Raw genomic sequence first — 19,605 nt, 5'->3', positions numbered from 1 at the left:
AATTGAATAGGTCGGCTCACGAAAAGATATTACAATAAAATCAATTACAAGTAAATCAATATCCAATGCATGATGTCTACTCAAATGCATTTACAATAATAACAAATCATCTCCATAACATGTCATGCTGATCTGAAATAGATATGCATGTCGGTGCATATCCTGGACTTATTTGCTGGTAACAAAAAATATGCAAACCCGAATAAAAAAATAACCAAATCGCCAAAACCAAGTGATCAAATAATGTCTTTGACACAACCAAGTAGTCTCCAAGTCATTCCAAGTGCCGATGAACAATATAATCTGTCGGTGAACCAAATACCGGTGACTGTGCATAAGTCTCTGACTTGCCGGTGAACATAACCAAAGATCTCCAAGTGATGATAAGTGTTGACAAGTGATGATAGGTGTTGACATCCATGACAAAACCATATCAACATATCTAAAATACTAACATAGTAGACATCCTAAAGTGGGGGCTCTGATTGCCAATGAAATTATCCTCTGTATTTTCTCCCAAACTTTTCAAGGTACCCTGAGCATGATCTAACATTAGTTGGCCTTGAATGGAGTAGAAATGATAACGGCCCTATGTTCTTGGAGGTACGTTTTAGTGGATTTTATTGTAAAATTTGAGCATATTGGTGTTACACTCTAGTCATCATTATCAAATTTGCATGCTTTTCTTATCTGGGTTGGAAGTTATAGTGGAAAAGGTTGTTGTTGTTGTTGTTGTTGTTATTGTCGATGAGGGATACTCCTCTTGACCCTATAGCCATGATACCCTCAAAAGACATTGATCTTGTTAAAAATGAACAATTAGAGATGACAAAAAAGTAAAATTAATGTCCATTTTCCAAATGGCAAAGAAACAATAATAAATGGTAAATGTCGAGTCAATGTAAATATCGAGTACATTTACACTATAGGTTCTTTTGATTTTTCTTTCACGAAAGTGGAGTGAAATTAAACTCTTCAAAGCTTTCTCTTTCTATATTAAAATGAAAATAAAAGTCATAACGTTTTTTAATAGAAATCTAGGTCATCAAGATCAACAATAACAATCATTCATCATGTAGTTGTGTTAGAGATCCCACACAAAATAATTAATCTACAAATTTTGAGTATAGTGAAAATGAACGATAGATATATCTTTCATCATCTTACATCCCTTTTCCAATAGGTTTAGTTGTTGATCTAGGGATTGAACTTGTTCAACTTCATAGAGGGATTTCCTTTGATGTAACTAATTAAATTTTCAAAATAAAAAATATCCATGATCTCAAAATATTCCCAATAGTAATCCCTTACAACATGATCTTATACGTACAAACTCCATTAAAAATTTACATTATAAAGTTTTTTATTACATAATTAAACACAAGCAATAATTTGCAAAATAAATAGCCTATAACTCATTGAAAAAATTTACTTCATGGTTCTTACTTCTAGGAAAACTATCGGTTAATAAAAACCAACTAGAATGGTTTGCTACAACAAAAATAAACACAAACAAATTTTATTGATTTTGATAGATAAAACCATTACATCATACCTTTAATAAATAGAGGTTGAGACAAAAACCAAAAACATCTAGAACAACAATGAAGGATAGAGAGGATCCTAGAAAAGTCTAAAAACCTATCAAATAAATGGTAGAGGGATAGTAGAAAAAGTACATAGGAATCTATAGAGTATATTTAGTTAGTAATGGATAGAATAGTGCAAAAATTAATAGTATTCTTCCAAAATTCCTCCTAATTTATTTCACTAATTGATTCAATATTTATAATGCCCAAAGTTTGTCTTAAATGTTCAAAACTCTCTTCTACTAAAGCCTTAGTAAATATATTTGTTAATTGATCTTTAGATCTACAAAAGTCCAAATAAATTTATCTATTGCTCACCAGTTCTTTGATAAAATGATATCATGTATCAATCTGCTTGCTCTTCTTGAATTAGATCTATCAATATTTATTTCATCCAAATAACTTCTCATGCTACTGATGTGGCTACAACATATTTTACTTCAACTAATTAAAGAGTGACTATGGGTTGCTTCTTTGATGACTCTAAGACTAAATGTGTTCTAAAATGAAAAACATATGGAGAAGTACTCTTTCTATCACCAATTCTACCTACAAAATCACTATCAATATAACCTATCAAACAAAAAATAGTAGTTGTAGATTATAAAATCCCATATCCTTATGTTCTTGTCATATATTTTATTATTCTCTTTCCAACTTGCCAATGCAAACTTCTTTTTTTAATTTCATGAATATTGAGATTAGAACAAATCCATGCAATAAATTTGTCCTTCTAGCTATAAGATACGTCAAGCTCCCAACTAATTATTTGAATATTTTAATGTTCACTTTAGATCCTTTTTCTTCTTTGACAATTTCAGTTCTTGTAGCAACTAGTGTAGGTAAAATATTGCAATTCATTGTTTTAAACCTTCTTAGAATATATTTTGCAAATTTAGATTGACAAATGAAAATTCCCTTAACTAATTGAACCACTTTAATGCCCAAAAATAACTCATCAATCCTAAATCGATCATCTCAAATTCTTCCTTCATTGCTAATTTGAATATGTCTACAAAAAAATTTCTAGTGAAAATTAAATCATCAACACATAAATAGATGATCAAAATAAAGTTCTTTATTGGTTTTTGTGTAGAATGTGGGCTCATTACTTCTTCTATTAAATCCATTATTTATCATGTATGAATCAATCCTGATATACAATTCTCTTGGTGCTTACTTGAGACCATAAAGAGCCTTCTTCAATCTATATACCTTGTCTTCATGTCCATGAATTTCATAACTTGGTGGTTGTTTGACATAAAAATTCTTCTAGAAAACCATTCAAAAGGCTGATTTGACATCTATGCGATAAAATTTTCATTTATTTTGTGCAAATAATACTAAAATCCTCCGAATAGTATCAAGTCCAACAACTAGAGTAAATATTTCATTATAATCAATTCCTTGTTGCTATGTATAACCTTTTACTACTAACATTGCCTTATATGTTTTAATTTTACCTTTAGCATTAAATTTAGTTTTGTAAACCTATTTAACTCCTATGAAATCCTTACCTTCAAGTAAACTAACTAGCTCCCAAGTTTGATTTCTCTCAATTGATGCCATCTCATCATTCATAGCTTTGATCCCTCCTTACTAGAATTTTCAAAATATACAATATCATGAGTAAATAAAGAAAAATTTGAATAGAAATCTAAGTTACCTTCTCTTTCTTCTCTTTGCTCATAAATCTCCTTCAAGCTTCTTGTTTTCTTTAATCTTCATGTCGAATTAGAATCATTACTTTGTGTAAATTACGAGAAGAGTTTTCACCTTGTTCAACATTACTTGGAGTTATCATTGGAGTATTGATGCTCCAATTGTGAGTGTTTTATCAATGCTTTCATCCCATGATTCTTCTTCTTAGAACTTTACATCTCTGCTAACAATCACTTTCTTTGTAACGAGATTAAACAATTTATAAGCTTTTGATTCTTCACTATATATAATAAAAATATATTTTTCATCTCTATCATCAAGAATCTTTCTTATTTAGATGGAACATGTGAATATGCATCATAACTAATTTTTTTGAAATGATGTACACAATGCTTCTTATGGAATTTTGTCCTTGACACTTTTTGTTAGGCTTATATTTAAAATGCACACTGCACATGATACTGTGTCTACCCAATGTTCATTTTGTTAATGTTTGGCCTTCAACATGCTTCTAGCCATCTCCATGATAGTTATATTATTTTGTTTTTTTAAACCATTCTATTGTGTTATGCACCTTGTGATAACCTTCCTTTTGATTTCATAATTTCTAAAAAAATCCAAAAAGTTCATTAGACATATATTCACCTACTCTATCTATACTCAATACCTTGATATAATGACCAATTTTCTTATCCACCATAGCTTTGAATTCCTTGAACTTTTGAAAGGCTTCAACCTTTTGCTTGACAAAATATATCCAAGTCTTTTGGAGCTGAAATCATCAATGAATATTAGAAAATAAAAATTACCTCCGAGACAGGGGGTTTGTATTGGTCCACATGAATCACCATGAACAACTTATAGCAATGTCCTTTCTCTATATGAAACTCCTACTTGAAAACTCTCTCTATGTTGTTTGGCTAAAATGCAACTATCACAAGAACTAGTAAGTTATTCTATTGGTGGCAATCCTTTAACCATGTGTTTCTTCTATAACAAATTCAAACCTCCAAAATACAAATGTCCATACCTTAAATGCCATAACCAAGATTGGTTTAAATACATTGTTCTCAAATTTTCTTCCTCTTCTCCTTGGATGCACTAAATTAGTAGGGGAAACATTCAATTTCTCATTATCTCCACAATTGCAATGAGCCTCTCATTAAGAGAACTATCCAGTACGATGCACACAGTATCTTTGAAGGATACTCTATAGCCTTTTCTCTATTAGTTGTCCAACACTAAATAAATAATGTTTTAGTCCAAGTACAAAATAAACATCAAGAATAAATCTTTTTTCAACATTTTTTGTTGAAACACTTCTCGTTCCTTTTCCAATTACATGCACTTTGTTATCATTTACAAATTTTAGTTCATATTTAATCAAATGATGAAGAATAGCAAACAATTTTTTTTTCTTTGTCATATGATTGCTACATCCACTATCCAAAAGCCAAATATCCTTAATTAGTACTTTCTAGAGCAACATAGCACGTGATAAATAAACTTTGAACATTAGATTCATCTGTATCATATTTAATAGAATGATGAAGAATACAAAATAATTTCTTATTCCCTATCATATGATTGCTACTTCCACTATCCAAAAGCCAAATATCTTTAATAAGTACTTTCTAGAGCAACATGGCACGTGAAAAATTAGATTCATCAGGAATAAATATTTTTTCAACATTTTTTGTCAAAACACTTATCATTCCTTTTCCAATTACATCCACTTTATTATAATTTCCCAGTTTTACTTCATATTTGATTGATAGAATGATGAAGAATAGCAAACAATTTCTTATTCTCTATCATATGATTATTATATCCGCTATCCAAAAACCAAATATCCTTAATTAGTACTTTCTAGAGCAACATGTCAAGTGATAAATAAACTTCGAAAATTAGATTCCTTTGTGATTCCTTTGTGTAAGTTATAAATAAACTTCGAAAATTAGATTCCTCTGTATAATTAGCATTTTGTTTGCTCACCTCTCCTTTCTTTCTACACTAAAATACATAATGTCCATATTTTTTGCAATAAAAAAATTGTATATTAGATTTATCAAACGTCTCTGAATGTTGCTGAAAATGATTGTTGCCACATCCTCGATTTTTGTAGTACTAATTTGCTTGTTTATTCCTTTCACCTTGGTCTAAATTACTCCTTCCACCTCTACCGCGACCTCTTCCTCTAAAACTTTACCTTCCTCTTCCTCTGTCAGATGATTCATGAAACTTGAAAGCATTCTAAAAAAAAAGTGATTTTAGTTATATTTATTATTTACTTAGGTGATGATAAAGATCCCATTAATTCATCTACTGATAATTGTGCCAAATCCTTAGATTCTTCAATTGCTACAACTATTAAATCAAATTTCCTGGGCAAACTCTTAAATATTATTTCTATAATCTTCTGATCCAACATTTCTTCTCCATTACATCTTAACTGATTCACAACATTCATAACTAGACTCATATATTGGTCTACATACTCTGAATCATTCATTTGTAAATTCTCAAAATTTCTCCTAAGAGTTTGTAACTTAACAACTTTAACCATGATTGTACCCTGATATGCAGTTTCTATGATTTCCCAAGCCTTCTTGGATGTTTTTGCTGCTGGAATCTTAGGAAAGATTGACTCGTCCACAACTTGCTGGATAAAACATAAAGTTCTTGCATTATTTTTTCTGTTCTCTTTAAACTCATCTGTTATATTTCTTGTTAGTGCTAGATATGAAGCCTGATCTTTTGGTTCTCTATATCCATTTTCTACAATAGATCCCGTAATTCTTGTGAACAAAATAAGGTTTTCAATTTCAATGCCCAAAAATCAGAATTTTTACCTGTGACAATGGAGATTTGGAGCTGTGAAAGATTATTGCTTGATCTCATTGTCTACGAATTAGTCTGCTACAGCGATCTTGATCTCCTCTTGACGGTTGCAATACTGCGATCAGCTTCCATTAAATTCAAATTATAAGAACTTCAATGACAAGCATCAATGTCCTCCTGCTAAAACACCGCTATCTCAGTTATTCAAATGGCTCGGACTTATACAAACTTCTAACCTTTGGCTCTGATACCAATTTGAAAACAAAGCAGATTGGCTTGCTATAGCAAACAAAAACGCAGACAGATTTTATTGACTTCGATAGATCAACGCATTACACCACACCTCTAATAAATAGAAGTGTAGACAGAAACCCAAAACTTCCAGAACAGCAACGAAGGGAGGAGAGGAGCCTTAAAAAAGCTTAAAAACTGACAAATAAATGCTATAGGAATAGTGGGGAAAATATAGAGAAATCTGCAGACTATATATAGTCTGTAACAGACAGAATAGTGCAGAAATTACTAATATTCTTCCAACACTTTAAACATGATAGTTATCATGGATTTCTAAGATTTCCATGTACTTCGCATGAAGATGGTTCTTCATTTCTTCATTTCGCCAGCTAATTTCATTCCACCATTCTTTCTCTCCTCTGATGTGTTCCAGAGACTTGAGATTACCAAGACCCTGTGGCAGTGCTTTAACTTTCATACAGCGGGATATAGTCAAAGTCTGCAACATGGGAAGAGACCCTTCTTCGACGGAACTACACAGACTCTCCAGAGAAGGTAACATCCACAGTTTGAGTTTGCGCAGCCTTGGAAAGCACCCTTTCCTCCCAAATTCTTCTCCCATCTCCGTCAGCAAAAGGCATTCCTCAATTTCTATTTCACTCAAATTCGGTAGTCTTGCTAACCCTAATCCAGAAAGAGTGAGCAGTATTTGAGAAGATTTCATCTTTAATTACCTGAGATTTGTAATTCTGGGAATAAATCAGGGGTTCCCTTAATGTGACAATTATACAGGTGGACCCTCTCCAAACTGTGCATGGCCCGCATGTCAGCGGGCAGATATGTCTGACGAACTTCGGGCATCCAAAGTAGCCAAAGTTCTTGAAGCTCCACTAGATTCCCCACTGTTTTCTCCTCAATTTGGGATTTTAGAGCTAGACGCAGATGCTTCAGACGATGGAGTTTGCATACGTCTTGCAAGGAAGCCTCCCTTGATTCTCCTCCTACTCTTACATCGCGTGAATTTCCAAACATTGTCGACTTCCACAAGTCAAGCTCTTCCAAACTAGTGAGCTCTGATATGTCGCATGAAACGAACTCCAAATCATAACAGTGGGCTAAATTGAGAGTTTGGAGACTTTTCAGCTTTTTTATCATGGACGGAATATTCTTCAGAGGGGAGAAAGAAAGATCTAGAAACTGCAGTCTACTCAGCTCAAATGTTTGATGAGGGATTACCTTAATCTGGGTATTTGAAAGCTGCAGACAGAGGAGATGCTTCAGTTGGTGGATGGAATTTGGCAAGAATTTGATGGGCGTGTTGCTGAGATCAAGCACCTTCAACATATTCAGCTTCTCCAGAAAGCTCTCTGGAACCTCCTCAAATGTGTTCCAGCTAAATAACAGAGTCACTAACTTCTCGCAATCAACACTTTCAGGCAGAATTCTGATACGGTTATGCATCACTGATATCCTCACCGATGTTGCGCTTGCGGACTTTGGAAACTCTGTTAAACTCTGGCTTGCACGGAACAGGATATTCTGGTCGACCTCAGCGACGTGTACAGCCATATCTCTGAGCACATCGTGGATTTTCACTTTCCAAATGTGATGGTCGTTTTCTTCTTTAATTTCAATCTCAACCAAACATCGGTTCGCCAAGGTCTTGAGAAAACCGTGGCGCCCCTCCTCTCTGCTTTTCACCAGGCCCTCAGCCAACCACAATTGTATCAATTCATCCGCGTCGATTTCCTCGTCTTCTCTGTAGACAGCCAAGTACAGGAAACAAAGCCTCAGCTCATCCGATTCCAGAGCATCGTAGCTGTGCTTCAGCGGCTTGAATAACTCCTTCACAATCTCTTCATGAATGCAATAAAACTCGGGATCGATAGCCTTTAGCTGCTTGAGAATATATTCCCATTCGGACGGGGTACTGCTCTGAAGATGTGGCACTGTCCGAGCAAGCGTCTTAATGGCTAGGGGATGTCCTTTACATTCCTTTGCAATGCTTCTGGCCAAGGGCTCAATCTCGCTATACATTTTCTGATCCTCACCAGCTGGGAAGGTTCCCCTGCAGAAAAGCTCCAACCATCTTCCTCCGACAGATGCTTCATTGCAATCATCTTGTCTGCTTTCATGCTCCTGCACACCTCTTTATCTCTGGACGTCAGTACAACTTTTATATTATTATCAGAAGTAGAAATTCCCAATTTGGAAACATCTATTCTTTTCCACACATCGTCCAAAATGAGCAGCAGTTACCTTTCCTTGAAAACCGTTTGCAACAGCCCTGCTGCTTCGTCAATGCTCAAATTTGGTCGCCAAGGCAATTCAATTCTCTCACAAATGCGCCTCTGGAGATCAGATATATCGGAGTCTCTGGACGCAGTAACCCAAATTACAAGCTTAAAGAAATTGACTACCTTTTCATTATTGTTGATGTGTTTAAGCAGGGACGTCTTTCCCACGCCGGGCATTCCATAGACTCCAACGACACGAACAGAATCATCTTTGAGCAGCCACGTCTCCAGCTCCTGCAGCTTCTCGTGAACAAATTTGCCAACGAGCTCGTTCTCCATGGGCTGTACCATCGCCCCTGGAAGCTCCCCCAGCTCTCCATTCGTGGGAAAATCTGAATCCTTTGTCTTCAGATGCTTATCTATATCCGTTAGAGAATTAAGGACTTTTCGACTGGATTTTCGGATAAGCAAACAGTGAGGGCAGCACCCACACAAGAGACGCTTTTTGTTTTGTTCGTACTGTTGAAGCACCTCTTCAGCAGATTTGACGATTCGCTCGTGTGTTGAGCCAATTCCTCACGACTCGCTTAGGCTGTCGACCTTGCCCACTTAACAGAGTCTTAATATCATCTCCTATGCCTTTCACACGATCTATCTCCTCGCGGAGGCATGCGGCATTGCTACGTAAACTCCTTAGGTTCTTAACCTCTCTATACAGTTTCTTTATACCTTCGCCGGCAACTGTATTAAGTACTCCATTAAGGACGTTAGAGACGTCCATTTGCCAAACGAATAAACAGAAATAACGAGTACTTGTCAAAACAGAGACCTGACAAAAGCACTCGATAAGCGTATGGTTTTATAAGTGTGGTTGGAGCATTTCTCTCGCTCTCTCTCTTGTATTGCTGAAGATATGTTGAGTATGCCGTGTAATGATGGTCTAAAGATGGCCCAGATCATTCTTCTTTTAACGACATTCTTATGTGGCTGGCTCTGTGGCATCTATACTATGCCCCATTTCGCATTTTCTCGTGGCATCTATGCTATGCCCCATTTCCCATGTTCTCGTAACATTCGATGGTGGGTCCAAATTTTTTTTTCCCTTGAGACCTGCGAGTACGGTTCAAGTATATGAAGTCTTCAACTACATTTGTTTAATGAGAGCATTCACAGAGTAGTTTTCTCTGTTCAATACGGGGCACGAGTTTATAGGCTGAAACTTTTTCGGTTAAGAGCCAAAGACTAAGAGGTATCCATTATGTCAAATTCATTCAGGCCATGATCCCAGCCTCATCCCTTGTGATGTCAAAGTGTTGCAAACAACAAGACTTGATCCCCAATAAACTCATTTATAATTCATTTCGATCCAAATTTCGTTTAGAATAATTTATCTTTTCTCGATTACATATAGAAATAGTCTAAGCATGTTCTACAAATTGGGCATATTGAAAGAGGCCATTTTATCCCACTAAGATTTTTTTACAAGTGAGATTTTCATCTACATCTCTCTACTTTGAAAATTAGATGTTTGGCTTATTGAGATATCAATCATATTCTAGACAATGAGAACACATTTTCATGATTTGTATATGAAGTCTTTTATTGTAAAAAGAAAAGAGAATTGCACAAGTTGGGCCCATCAAAATAGGTCATTTTACATCACTAAGATTTCTTTACAAGTGGGATTTTCATCGATGTTAATTTGTGTCTCCCTACTTTCAAAGTTCTATGTTTAGCTTAATAAGGTATTACTCAAATTCTAGACCATGAGAATACATTTTCATGATTTTTGTAGGTCTTCTATTATCAAAGGAAGGGATTTGCATTTTTTTTTTTTGTAGATTGATTTAACAAGATGTGTTTTCTTGTATTAGGGAAAAAGAATCATGAAATAGTATGAGACTAATTTTTTAATTAAATTTTAGCTTCATTTTAATTTTTTTATTTTATTTAATTTTGTATATGTATCAAAAATCTTTAGAAAAACATTAGGCTACATTAAAGTGGAAAAAATATAAGATTAAATAATTTACATAATTGTTTCCATAAAATAATATTCAAACTAAATGATTAATGGGTATGTGCACAAAGATGGTGGTCAGAAAAGTGGACACCACCCAAAAAAAATTTGGAAAAACAAGCAACGCGTATGCAGTCATAAAATTTGAAATCATCGCGTATGCGCTCAGGTTTGTTGTTCCCGAACCTAGAAAAGGTAGTGCGTACGCACTTCTTTTAGGAAAAGGTGCGCATACGCACTACCTTTAAGAAAATGAGCGCGTATGTGCTAATAAGCCCTAAAGGACTGCGTATGTTGTACCTATCAAAAAAGTTTTTAAAAAAAAACTAGGTCTTATTTTCTCGTGATAGCCACATTTTTTCTTCAGTTTCTCCGCCAAACCGCAAATGGGGTGCCATATTTCTTCTCCAAATCGTGAATGGGGTGCCACATTTCTCCTCCAGACACTATGGATCAAGGTTAGTTTTTGTAAATTTTTGTCTTTCTTTCCCGTTTGTTCAATTTGTTTTATGTTTTGAATTTAATTTCATTAATTTTGATTAGGTTTTTTCATTTTTTGTTTCAAAAACCAGATTCCTCTAATCCACAACAAAATGCACCTCCTAAAAACCCACAAAATACACCCCCAATTCCTCCTTTTGACCGCACACCTAAAACATAGGAGCAATTAATTAATCAGTTAGGGAAAAATATGCCTAAAATCAATAGACTGATTGATAAATTGAAAACATCCAAACTTGAGCATCATAAATCCCTCGCCACTAGCCTAGAAACATTAGCTAGTGGTGCCATAGTTGTTTCCACACAAATTACCAAATGGGGAAACTTTAGGGATAGGTGTCGTCAATACTATGCTGATGGGTTGTCATATGAGGGAGTAAAAAATAAAAATATTAGTAAACAAAAAATATATGCCCTTTTTTTAATCCTTAAACTGGCCAGTCGTTACCTTGTAATGCAAAGAGGTTTCTCATACATTGGTGTACCAATGTGCAGATCAAGAATCTTTTTTGGTAGAGGTGGTGGATGGTCTTTGATGATCCACCTTGTAATAATTATGAGGTGCCATTGTATTTTTTGAGAAAAGTATACTATGAGTTTGTGCTCAATGTGCGGACAAACTATTTTGACATGAGAGAGTTTCATGGTAGAGGTGGTGGCTCTGCCCAAGATAGACCTAGAGCTCGTAGGTTATTAGCCCCGAAAAGTTGTCGCCCCCTAGCACCCAAACCCAAGGTGCATCAAGTTGTCCCAATAGAGCTGAAAGAGTCGATGGAGCAACAAACTCTTTAGGCGGCCACAACATTGACTGGTGACATCATCCAGCATGGGACGTCGCTAGCACACCCTATTATACTGGATGATGAGTCATTAGTTGCTCCAGGTGGTGACAAAGAGCCCATTCAACATATGTGTGTCAATTACTCGGGGATAGATGATGTGGTCGGTGCAGATGGATCCACATCTCATTCGTGCATGATTTATGAGAGTAGATGTCAGGCCCACATGATTGAGGATTTCGTGCTCACAGATGAGTTGATGGACATGGTATTTGGCCATCAACGATAGACACAGGTGTGTTGATTTGAATTCATAGCATTTTATTTATCAGTCACTTTAAATTTATAATTACATAAATGGATTTTCATTTATACATCAATTTAAATTGAGATAAATAATATGCATTTCAGGATGCAGCAGCGGTATCCCATACTCCTCCCCCAGTTACTACAGCGGCAACTTCAATGCCTGAGGTATAAATTTTGTAACATGTTAAAATAGAATAGTACACTTTGAATTCAAAAATTTTACAAGATATACTAACTATCTTTAATGCTTGGTCCAATTTTTGGTTTGTAGGTGTTGATAGGGGACCAAATGTCCTAGATTGATGACATCACACTCTTAGTGATCGATTTTGGCCTACAAGGCTATACGGTATCATATTTTGTACAACCCTTTTTATGTATTGTTTTGATGGAATATGCAAGTCATTTCATTTTAGATTTTTTAAATTATGTTTAATATATTATCTATACTAATATCTCATGTTAATTTTGTTAATATGCCAAAACGTGGGAAGAAGGTAATTGAACACATTTTTAGTTGTACAATTGTTTGAAAATGTTGAAATCAAGTATTAGTTGGGGTTTGTAGATTGATTAGTGTTTTTTTTGTCTATTTTACATGTACAATGGTCATTGGGTAAGTGCACCAAGATGGTGAACAGAAAAGTGGCCACATGCAAAAAAAAAAATGAAATTTCTCATAACCCGTGCATGTTTTGGAAATTCAAAAATGCACTAGGCTTGGTAACACCAAGCCTAGCCAAAAATAATTAAAAAAAAAAAAGTTCATCAAAACTTGTATGAGTTTTGAGGAAAATTACATTTTATAATAAAAAATAAAAAGGTCCTCAAAACCCATATTTTATAGTAAAAAATCAAAAGTTCCTCAAAACCTGTACTGGTTTTGAGGAACATTATTTTTTTATAATAAAAAATGAAAAGTTCCTCAAAACCCGTACTAGTTTTGAGGAACATTATACTTTTTAGAAACCCGCGGGTTATGCAAAACTATAAGTTTTTGTCTTAGTTTTGCATAACCCATACAGGTTATATAAAACTAGGAACCAAATAGGAAGTGGAGAGAGAGAGAGAGAGAGAGAGAGAGAGAGAGAAGGGAGTAGGAAGAGGGATAGAATAGGATAAGGAGAGGGGGATGAAGAGAGTTAGAGATAGAGAGAGAAGGGGATAGGAAGAGAGGGGGAAGAGGAGGAGAGAGAGAGAGAGAGAGAGAGAGAGAGAGAGAGAGAGAGAGAGAGAGTGGATGGAGAGGGAGAGATAGGGAGATTAGGAAAAGGAGAGGGGGAGAAGGAGATTGGGAAAGAGAGAGAGAGAGAGAGAGTAGGATAAGGAGAGGGGGAGGGAGGGAGATTAGGAAAAGGAGAGGGGGAGAGAGAGAGTAGGGGGAGAGGAGGTGAGAGAGAGGGGGGGGAGGAGAGAGTTTGGGAAAAGGAGAGGAGGAGAGGGGCAAAGAGTTATAGATAGAGAGAAGAGGATAGGAAGAGAGGGAGAGTGAGATAGAGAGGGGGAGAGAGAAAGAGAGAGAGAGAGAGAATAGGATAAGGATAGGGTGGAGAGGGAGAGGGAGAGAGAGGGAGATTGGGAAAATGAGAGGGGGAGAGGGAGAGGGAGAGAGGGAGAGGGAGAGAGAGAGAGATTGGGAAAATGAGAGGGGGAGAGGGAGAGGGAGAGAGAGGGAGATTCAGAAAAGCAAAGGGGGAGAGAGAGAGAGGCGGGGATGGAGGGAGAGGGAGAGAGGGCGATTAGGAAAAGGAGAAGGAGAGAGAGGGAGATTGGGAAAAGGAGAGGGGGAGAGGGAGAGAAAGAGAAAGTGGGAAAAAGAGAGAGAGAGAGAGAGAGAGAGAGAGAATAGGCTAAGCTATGGAGAGGCGGAGGGAGAGGTGGGAGAAGGAGAGGGAGGGGGATAGAAAGAGAGAGAAGGGGGAGAGGGTGAGAATAGGATAGGATAACGCGAGAGAGAGAGAGAGAGAGAGAGAGAGAGAGAGATGGGAGGGTGAGAGACATGAGGTAGAGAGAGAATGAGAATGAGAAAAGGGTGAGAGACTCGGCAGAGAGAGAAGTGTGAGGGGGAGAGATATGAGATAGAACTCAAGGAGGATAATTAGGGCTTAGAATAGACAAATACAGTGATGGGGAATGAAGATGAGAGAGAGAGGAAAATAAAGGAGACATGCATGTATACAAACATATATACATATATCTATATTAATATATGTATATATAATTATATATATGCATATATACATACATAAACACATTTATATATGTATGTCTTTACATATGTGTAGTAAATGCTAAGTTTACAATCATACATTATTATGTCTTCATAACCTGTACGGGTTTTGTGAAACACAAAATAATGGTTTTAGTTCTACATAACCCATATGGTTTATGTAGAACTATGAATAATATTTTTTGTTTTTCAAAACTTGTGCGGGTTATGAAAAATTATGAATAGTACTTTTTGTTTTTCAAAACCCATGCAGGTTATGAAGAACTATGAATAGTACTTTTTGTTTTACAAAACCCGTGCGAGTTTTGGCTTGGTAAGAGAGTTAGAAAATGACCCTAAGGATTGCAAGCCCATTTTTCCCCCATTTTTGTCCCTTTACACGTTTTTTCATCTTCCAACATGATTTCTCAACTTTGTCATCGTCGATTTACAAATGATCAAGTAGGTATCTCTAAAATTACCACCATAATCTCACACGTCTTCTCAATTTTCTGACTATATAATTTTTTCTATTTTTGGACAACATTGGCATAGTAAACTTTAATTTTCTTTACTAGTGCCTTGACAGTCCTCATAGACATATGGTTACCATTTTTTTTAATAACTTTTTATATACTTGACCAAATTCAAAATAAATTACATATTATTGTTCTACACTAGATTCTATACACTTTTAAAAAATAAGTTTTCATTTTCGATTATTTTGATGCAAGTTATGCCTAGCGCACGAATAAGTACCAAATTTTCAGGATACGGTCACTTCAAAAAATCATAAGAAAAAAATACTCAACAAAAAATTACAAAAATATACACAACTTCTAGATATCACTCTAACCTATCATCCTACCAAAGGGTTTTGAAAACTAGTAAATCTAATTATTTATTTTGTGCAACGCACAAAAATAGCTACGTTATATTTTTTTGAAAAAATCAAGAACAGTTTTTCGTGCGTGAAAAGTTTGACCCTCTTAATCTTATCCAATTTAAGAAAAATTTAGTAGTTTAGAAACTAGATTCAGAGCACTACAATTCTTATTCTTTTCTCAACTCCTAGGTTTTAGTGCATGACCTTCAAATATCTCTTTGAAGTTCAGGTTTACCCATTTTCAGAAAGAAAAAAAGTGGCCACTTATACCCCCCTTTTTGTTCACCATCTTGGTGCACTTACCTTTAAACCTAACACTATCTATTGTAAATTTGAGGATAGCCAAATAGAAGCTTAAAATTTATATGCAAGAATAATTGGCTTCAATTTCACAATGTCAATTGTATACATATATGTAGGATACTTAGGTTTACAATCCTTGTCTTGGTTTGAAGGTTTCCACACAGAGATTTCATAGTCTAGAATGCACAATCTTGAATCAAAAGTTTTAGTGTCAAGGATCAAATTTCCAAGGGCTAAGCTTCATGTTTTAGGTCTCAATGTTCAAATTCTAATATTTAGAGTATATGATCCACATTCTACAAAATAGAGTATAAAGTCTAGGGTTTAATGTCTAGTGTCACAAGTTCTAGTTTCATTGTTTCATTGTTTAGAGTATAGGCTTTCAATGGGCAAGGTTTGATTTGAAGGGTCCAAGTTCTGAAAATAGAGAGAGAAAGAATGAAAGAAAAATATATGCAAGGAATAAAGAATGAGGGGGAGATGGCAATAAAGAGAAAGATAAAAAGGAATAAAAGACACTCAATTAGAAAGGAAAAAATATAATAAAATAAAATAAAAATAAAAGATGCAAGCTCAAAAAGATACAAGAAATGAAAAATTGAGGGATGGGTGGAAGAGAGAAAGAAGGGGATAAATCAAGAGACATAAAATAAAATTACAGAGACAAAAAAAATCATGAAAGAGAGAAAGGAGCCAAAAAGAAAAAGAAAGAAAGAAAAGTAGAAAGGAAAATAAAAAAAATGAATGTAAGGAACAAATGGAGAGGGGGCTTACAAAAGATGGAGAACATTGATAAAAAGAGGGAAAACAATAAGCAAATGTTAGAAAATGAAAATAAAAAAGAAAAATAAAAATAAAAAAAACAGAGGAGATAATAGAAAAAAGATGAAAAAAAAAGGGAAAATGGACTTGAAAACACTAGAAACAAAAACAAAAACATTGAGAAATAGAAAAAATGAGATAATATAATGATATAGAAATAAAATGATAATTTTTTAAAAAAATTATAAAAAGAAAATAGAGAAACCTAGCATTATATTGTACTGTATGTAAATACTAAACGTACATAGAGTTCAAATTGAATTTGTACTCTGCAAATACTAGTAACGTACATTTGAACACGAATCATATAAATAAAAAGGGAAAATCATGCAAACTTATGCATACATAGGATAGCTTTTCCCTTGCAGGAATAAATTGTTTCAGGTGATAATTATTTTATCTATATATTATCCTAAAAAGGATTGAAAAAACATACCACATTGATCCGGTCCCGAGTTCCGCACCATGTGCCCATCAAAGGCGCCCGATTTGTTCTTCTGCATTCCAAGGTGGCATTCATATTTGCCGCGGTCCTCTGCTTCGAAAATAGTGGCGTAGGCGAAAAAACTAAAGAATCAGTGTTGCAGAAACACTTCTGCAACAATAAATGGCAAATTAATAAGGGAAAGAAAGTCCTGGCAATCTCAAAGTTGTACAAATCGGCTGATTATCTAATACTGCAAATTAAAAAGGAACAAAAGACGTATATAATCTGAATGCCAATGATCCAGATTTAGCAGAAAATAAAACTAGCCAAAATATTGAGAAAGAAGAAACTATCTAATACTGTAAATTAAAAAGGAACAGAAAGACATTTATCATATGAATGAAAATTAAAAAGGAACAGAAAGAAGAAACTATCTAATACTGTAAATTAGCCAAAATATTGAGAAAGAAGAAACTATCTAATACTGTAAATTAAAAAGGAACAGAAAGACATATATCATATGAATGAAAATAATCCAGATTTAGCAAAAAATAAAATTAGCCAAAATATTGAGAAAGAAGAAGAGAACGGATAATCGTAAAACCCTAGCACTCTGAAAAACAAATTGCAATTTCGAGAGATTACAGGGAAATTTAACGAACACGAATAGAAAGAACAGCCACAGCCATAGATTATAAAAGGAAAAATAGGCTTGTATCACGAATTCAATCATTTAAATAAATATAAATGCACAAAAAATGTTCATACCAGATATCCAGAGAGCTGGAAATGCCCCCTTGGCATCCTTGGAAGTCTGGGCTCCCTCTTTTACAAAGCAAGTGCAGGAGATGGCCGGCGGCGGCGGAAAGTCATCGGCAATCTCATAGTTGCACAAATCGACTGACTATATAATACTGTAAATTAAAAAGGAACCGAAAGACATATATCATCTGAATGTCAATGATCCAGATTTAACAGAAAATAAAATTAGGCAAAATATTGAGAAAGAGAGAGAGAATGGATAATCATAAAACCCTCGCACCAGTTGAAAGCAGGCACTGCTGATGACCCTCTTTGAACGCAAACAGGACTGACGGTTCCCCCAATTTGAATAATGAGTGCCGAAATTCTGGTGCTCTGCTGTTGCAGTTCGGACATTACAATGAGCTCTGCATTCTGCTTCTCAAACCCTACTCAAGACTTTTCTTCAGATGCTAGCGGCAACATTGACAGAGATTATCCCGAAGCCGTGCTTGCCGTGGAGGATCTCAACATTTCTTCCAAAGCATTTTCATGTCTCACTGCACAGACTAAACCCCGCCCGCTGGCTCTCACAAATTTGCTGAATGCACAGCCCGCACCGCATCCTCCGCTTTCACCTCATCGCCAATGAAATGCTCACGCAAATAGAGCCTCTGGAAAAGAAAAACAACGAAGCAATGTCAGTGGCCATAAATTACAGTGAAATTTAGTGAGAGATTTTCAAAGAACACAAATAGAAAGAAGAATAGCCATACCCATAACTTAGAAAAGGAAAGATAGGCTTGTACCACAAATCAACTGAGGATGAAAAAGAAAACAGTGCGATGGACTAGAGAAAAAAAACTCATAAACCCAGATACCTACAACAACGAATCTAATAGGGAACAAATTCGATCATTTAAATATATGTAAATAAACAAAAATTCTTCATACCTGATATTCAGAAACCTGTAAATGCTCCTTCAGCATTGTTGAAAGTGCGGTCCCCCTCTTTTACAAAGCAAGTGCGGAAGGGCAGAAAAGAATAAAATAGATAAGCAGCTGTAGAACCTGTAACGGAGCTCGGCGTTCAGCTCTTCAAACCCCAATTGAGCAGGTCTTCATTGGTTGGATGCCCTGGCAGCAACATTGGCAGAGATTATCCGCACTCCTTGCAATGCATGAGAAATAATTAGTGCTTGCCCTTGCCGTGCAGGACCTCAACATTCCTTGCAGGTAAAGCATGAGGTGCACACGAAAACGGAGCCTCCACAAACGAAAAAATTTAATTCGAAGGCACTGGAAGGTACGCTTATAAGGATATACAAATCCCCCACACGAGCCAGGTAGCCGTTCGGTTGGATATGAACTAAATTTAAAATTTTGAAAAAAAGCAAAGGGAAAAAAGCAAAGAACTGTTACAAAGATAAAAACGTTGTTATTAGTTTTGATACTTGAATATGATGTTTAAAGTTTTGTTTGTTTAATATTTATGTTATTAGATATTTTTGGTCAGTCTTACAAGCTTTCAAAATGAAGGTGATTTGCATATCCTTCTTGAGTATTTTTTTGGGGTAAGCATATTCAAAAAGCTGTAATTTTCAAATAATCATCATTATCAATAATATTTAGATTTATTGTTGCAATCATACTCCTAACCATTTCCATTCATATAAATATTCTATTACATAATGTCATAGGTGTGATGGACAAGCCTTAAAAAGAAGACTTAGAAGATGAAAAAAATTCAAGGCAAAAGTGGTGTAATTATGATTGAAGACATGGATAATCACTTCTACACATATAGGGTAGTCACTTCATTGAATATGGATAAGATCTTTAAAAAAAATTGATTATCTCTTTTTATTTATTGTTGAAGGAAGTAAACTATTAAATAAAAGATTTGTATTTGATTCTTGATATAATTTTGAAGTATATTTTAATTTGGAGGCGAGTACACAAGACTAATTTAATTTTCTAAATAATAGAGAAATAAATTAAATACAATGTGATATGATTTATTTACAATTATCATTTATATCTAA

General features: G+C 35.0%; 1 protein-coding gene, 1 long non-coding RNA gene and 1 pseudogene across 2 annotated transcripts; all 3 read right to left on the bottom strand.

Annotated features, from left to right (window-relative positions):
- Positions 1–6,378: 6,378 nt before the first annotated feature.
- LOC131873723 (putative disease resistance protein At1g59780) lies at positions 6,379–7,050 on the bottom strand. The gene has a single exon (XM_059216909.1). The coding sequence runs from the start codon at positions 7,048–7,050 to the stop codon at positions 6,634–6,636; it is 417 nt and encodes a 138-aa protein (XP_059072892.1). The 3' UTR covers positions 6,379–6,633.
- Positions 7,051–7,052: 2 nt separating this feature from the next.
- LOC131063280 (probable disease resistance protein At5g63020) lies at positions 7,053–9,330 on the bottom strand (annotated as a pseudogene).
- An 8,272-nt stretch (positions 9,331–17,602) lies between these two features.
- LOC131063281 (uncharacterized) lies at positions 17,603–18,820 on the bottom strand. Its single transcript, XR_009371630.1, has 3 exons — positions 18,515–18,820; positions 17,862–18,234; positions 17,603–17,733 (listed from the first exon to the last, which is right to left on the bottom strand). It is a non-coding gene; the product is annotated as an uncharacterized LOC131063281 (long non-coding RNA).
- Between the last annotated feature and the right edge of the window lie 785 nt (positions 18,821–19,605).

Source organism: Cryptomeria japonica, chromosome 2 (genome assembly GCF_030272615.1).
Source record: "Cryptomeria japonica chromosome 2, Sugi_1.0, whole genome shotgun sequence".
NCBI lineage: Eukaryota > Viridiplantae > Streptophyta > Pinopsida > Cupressales > Cupressaceae > Cryptomeria > Cryptomeria japonica.
Note: the sequence above shows the minus strand (reverse complement) of the source record. Positions and strands in the feature narration are given on the sequence as shown.

What these genes read in the sequence shown, in the direction of transcription:
- LOC131873723 (XM_059216909.1), bottom strand. Translation starts at nt 7,050, where the DNA reads ATGAAATCTTCTCAAATACTGCTCACTCTTTCTGGATTAGGGTTAGCA.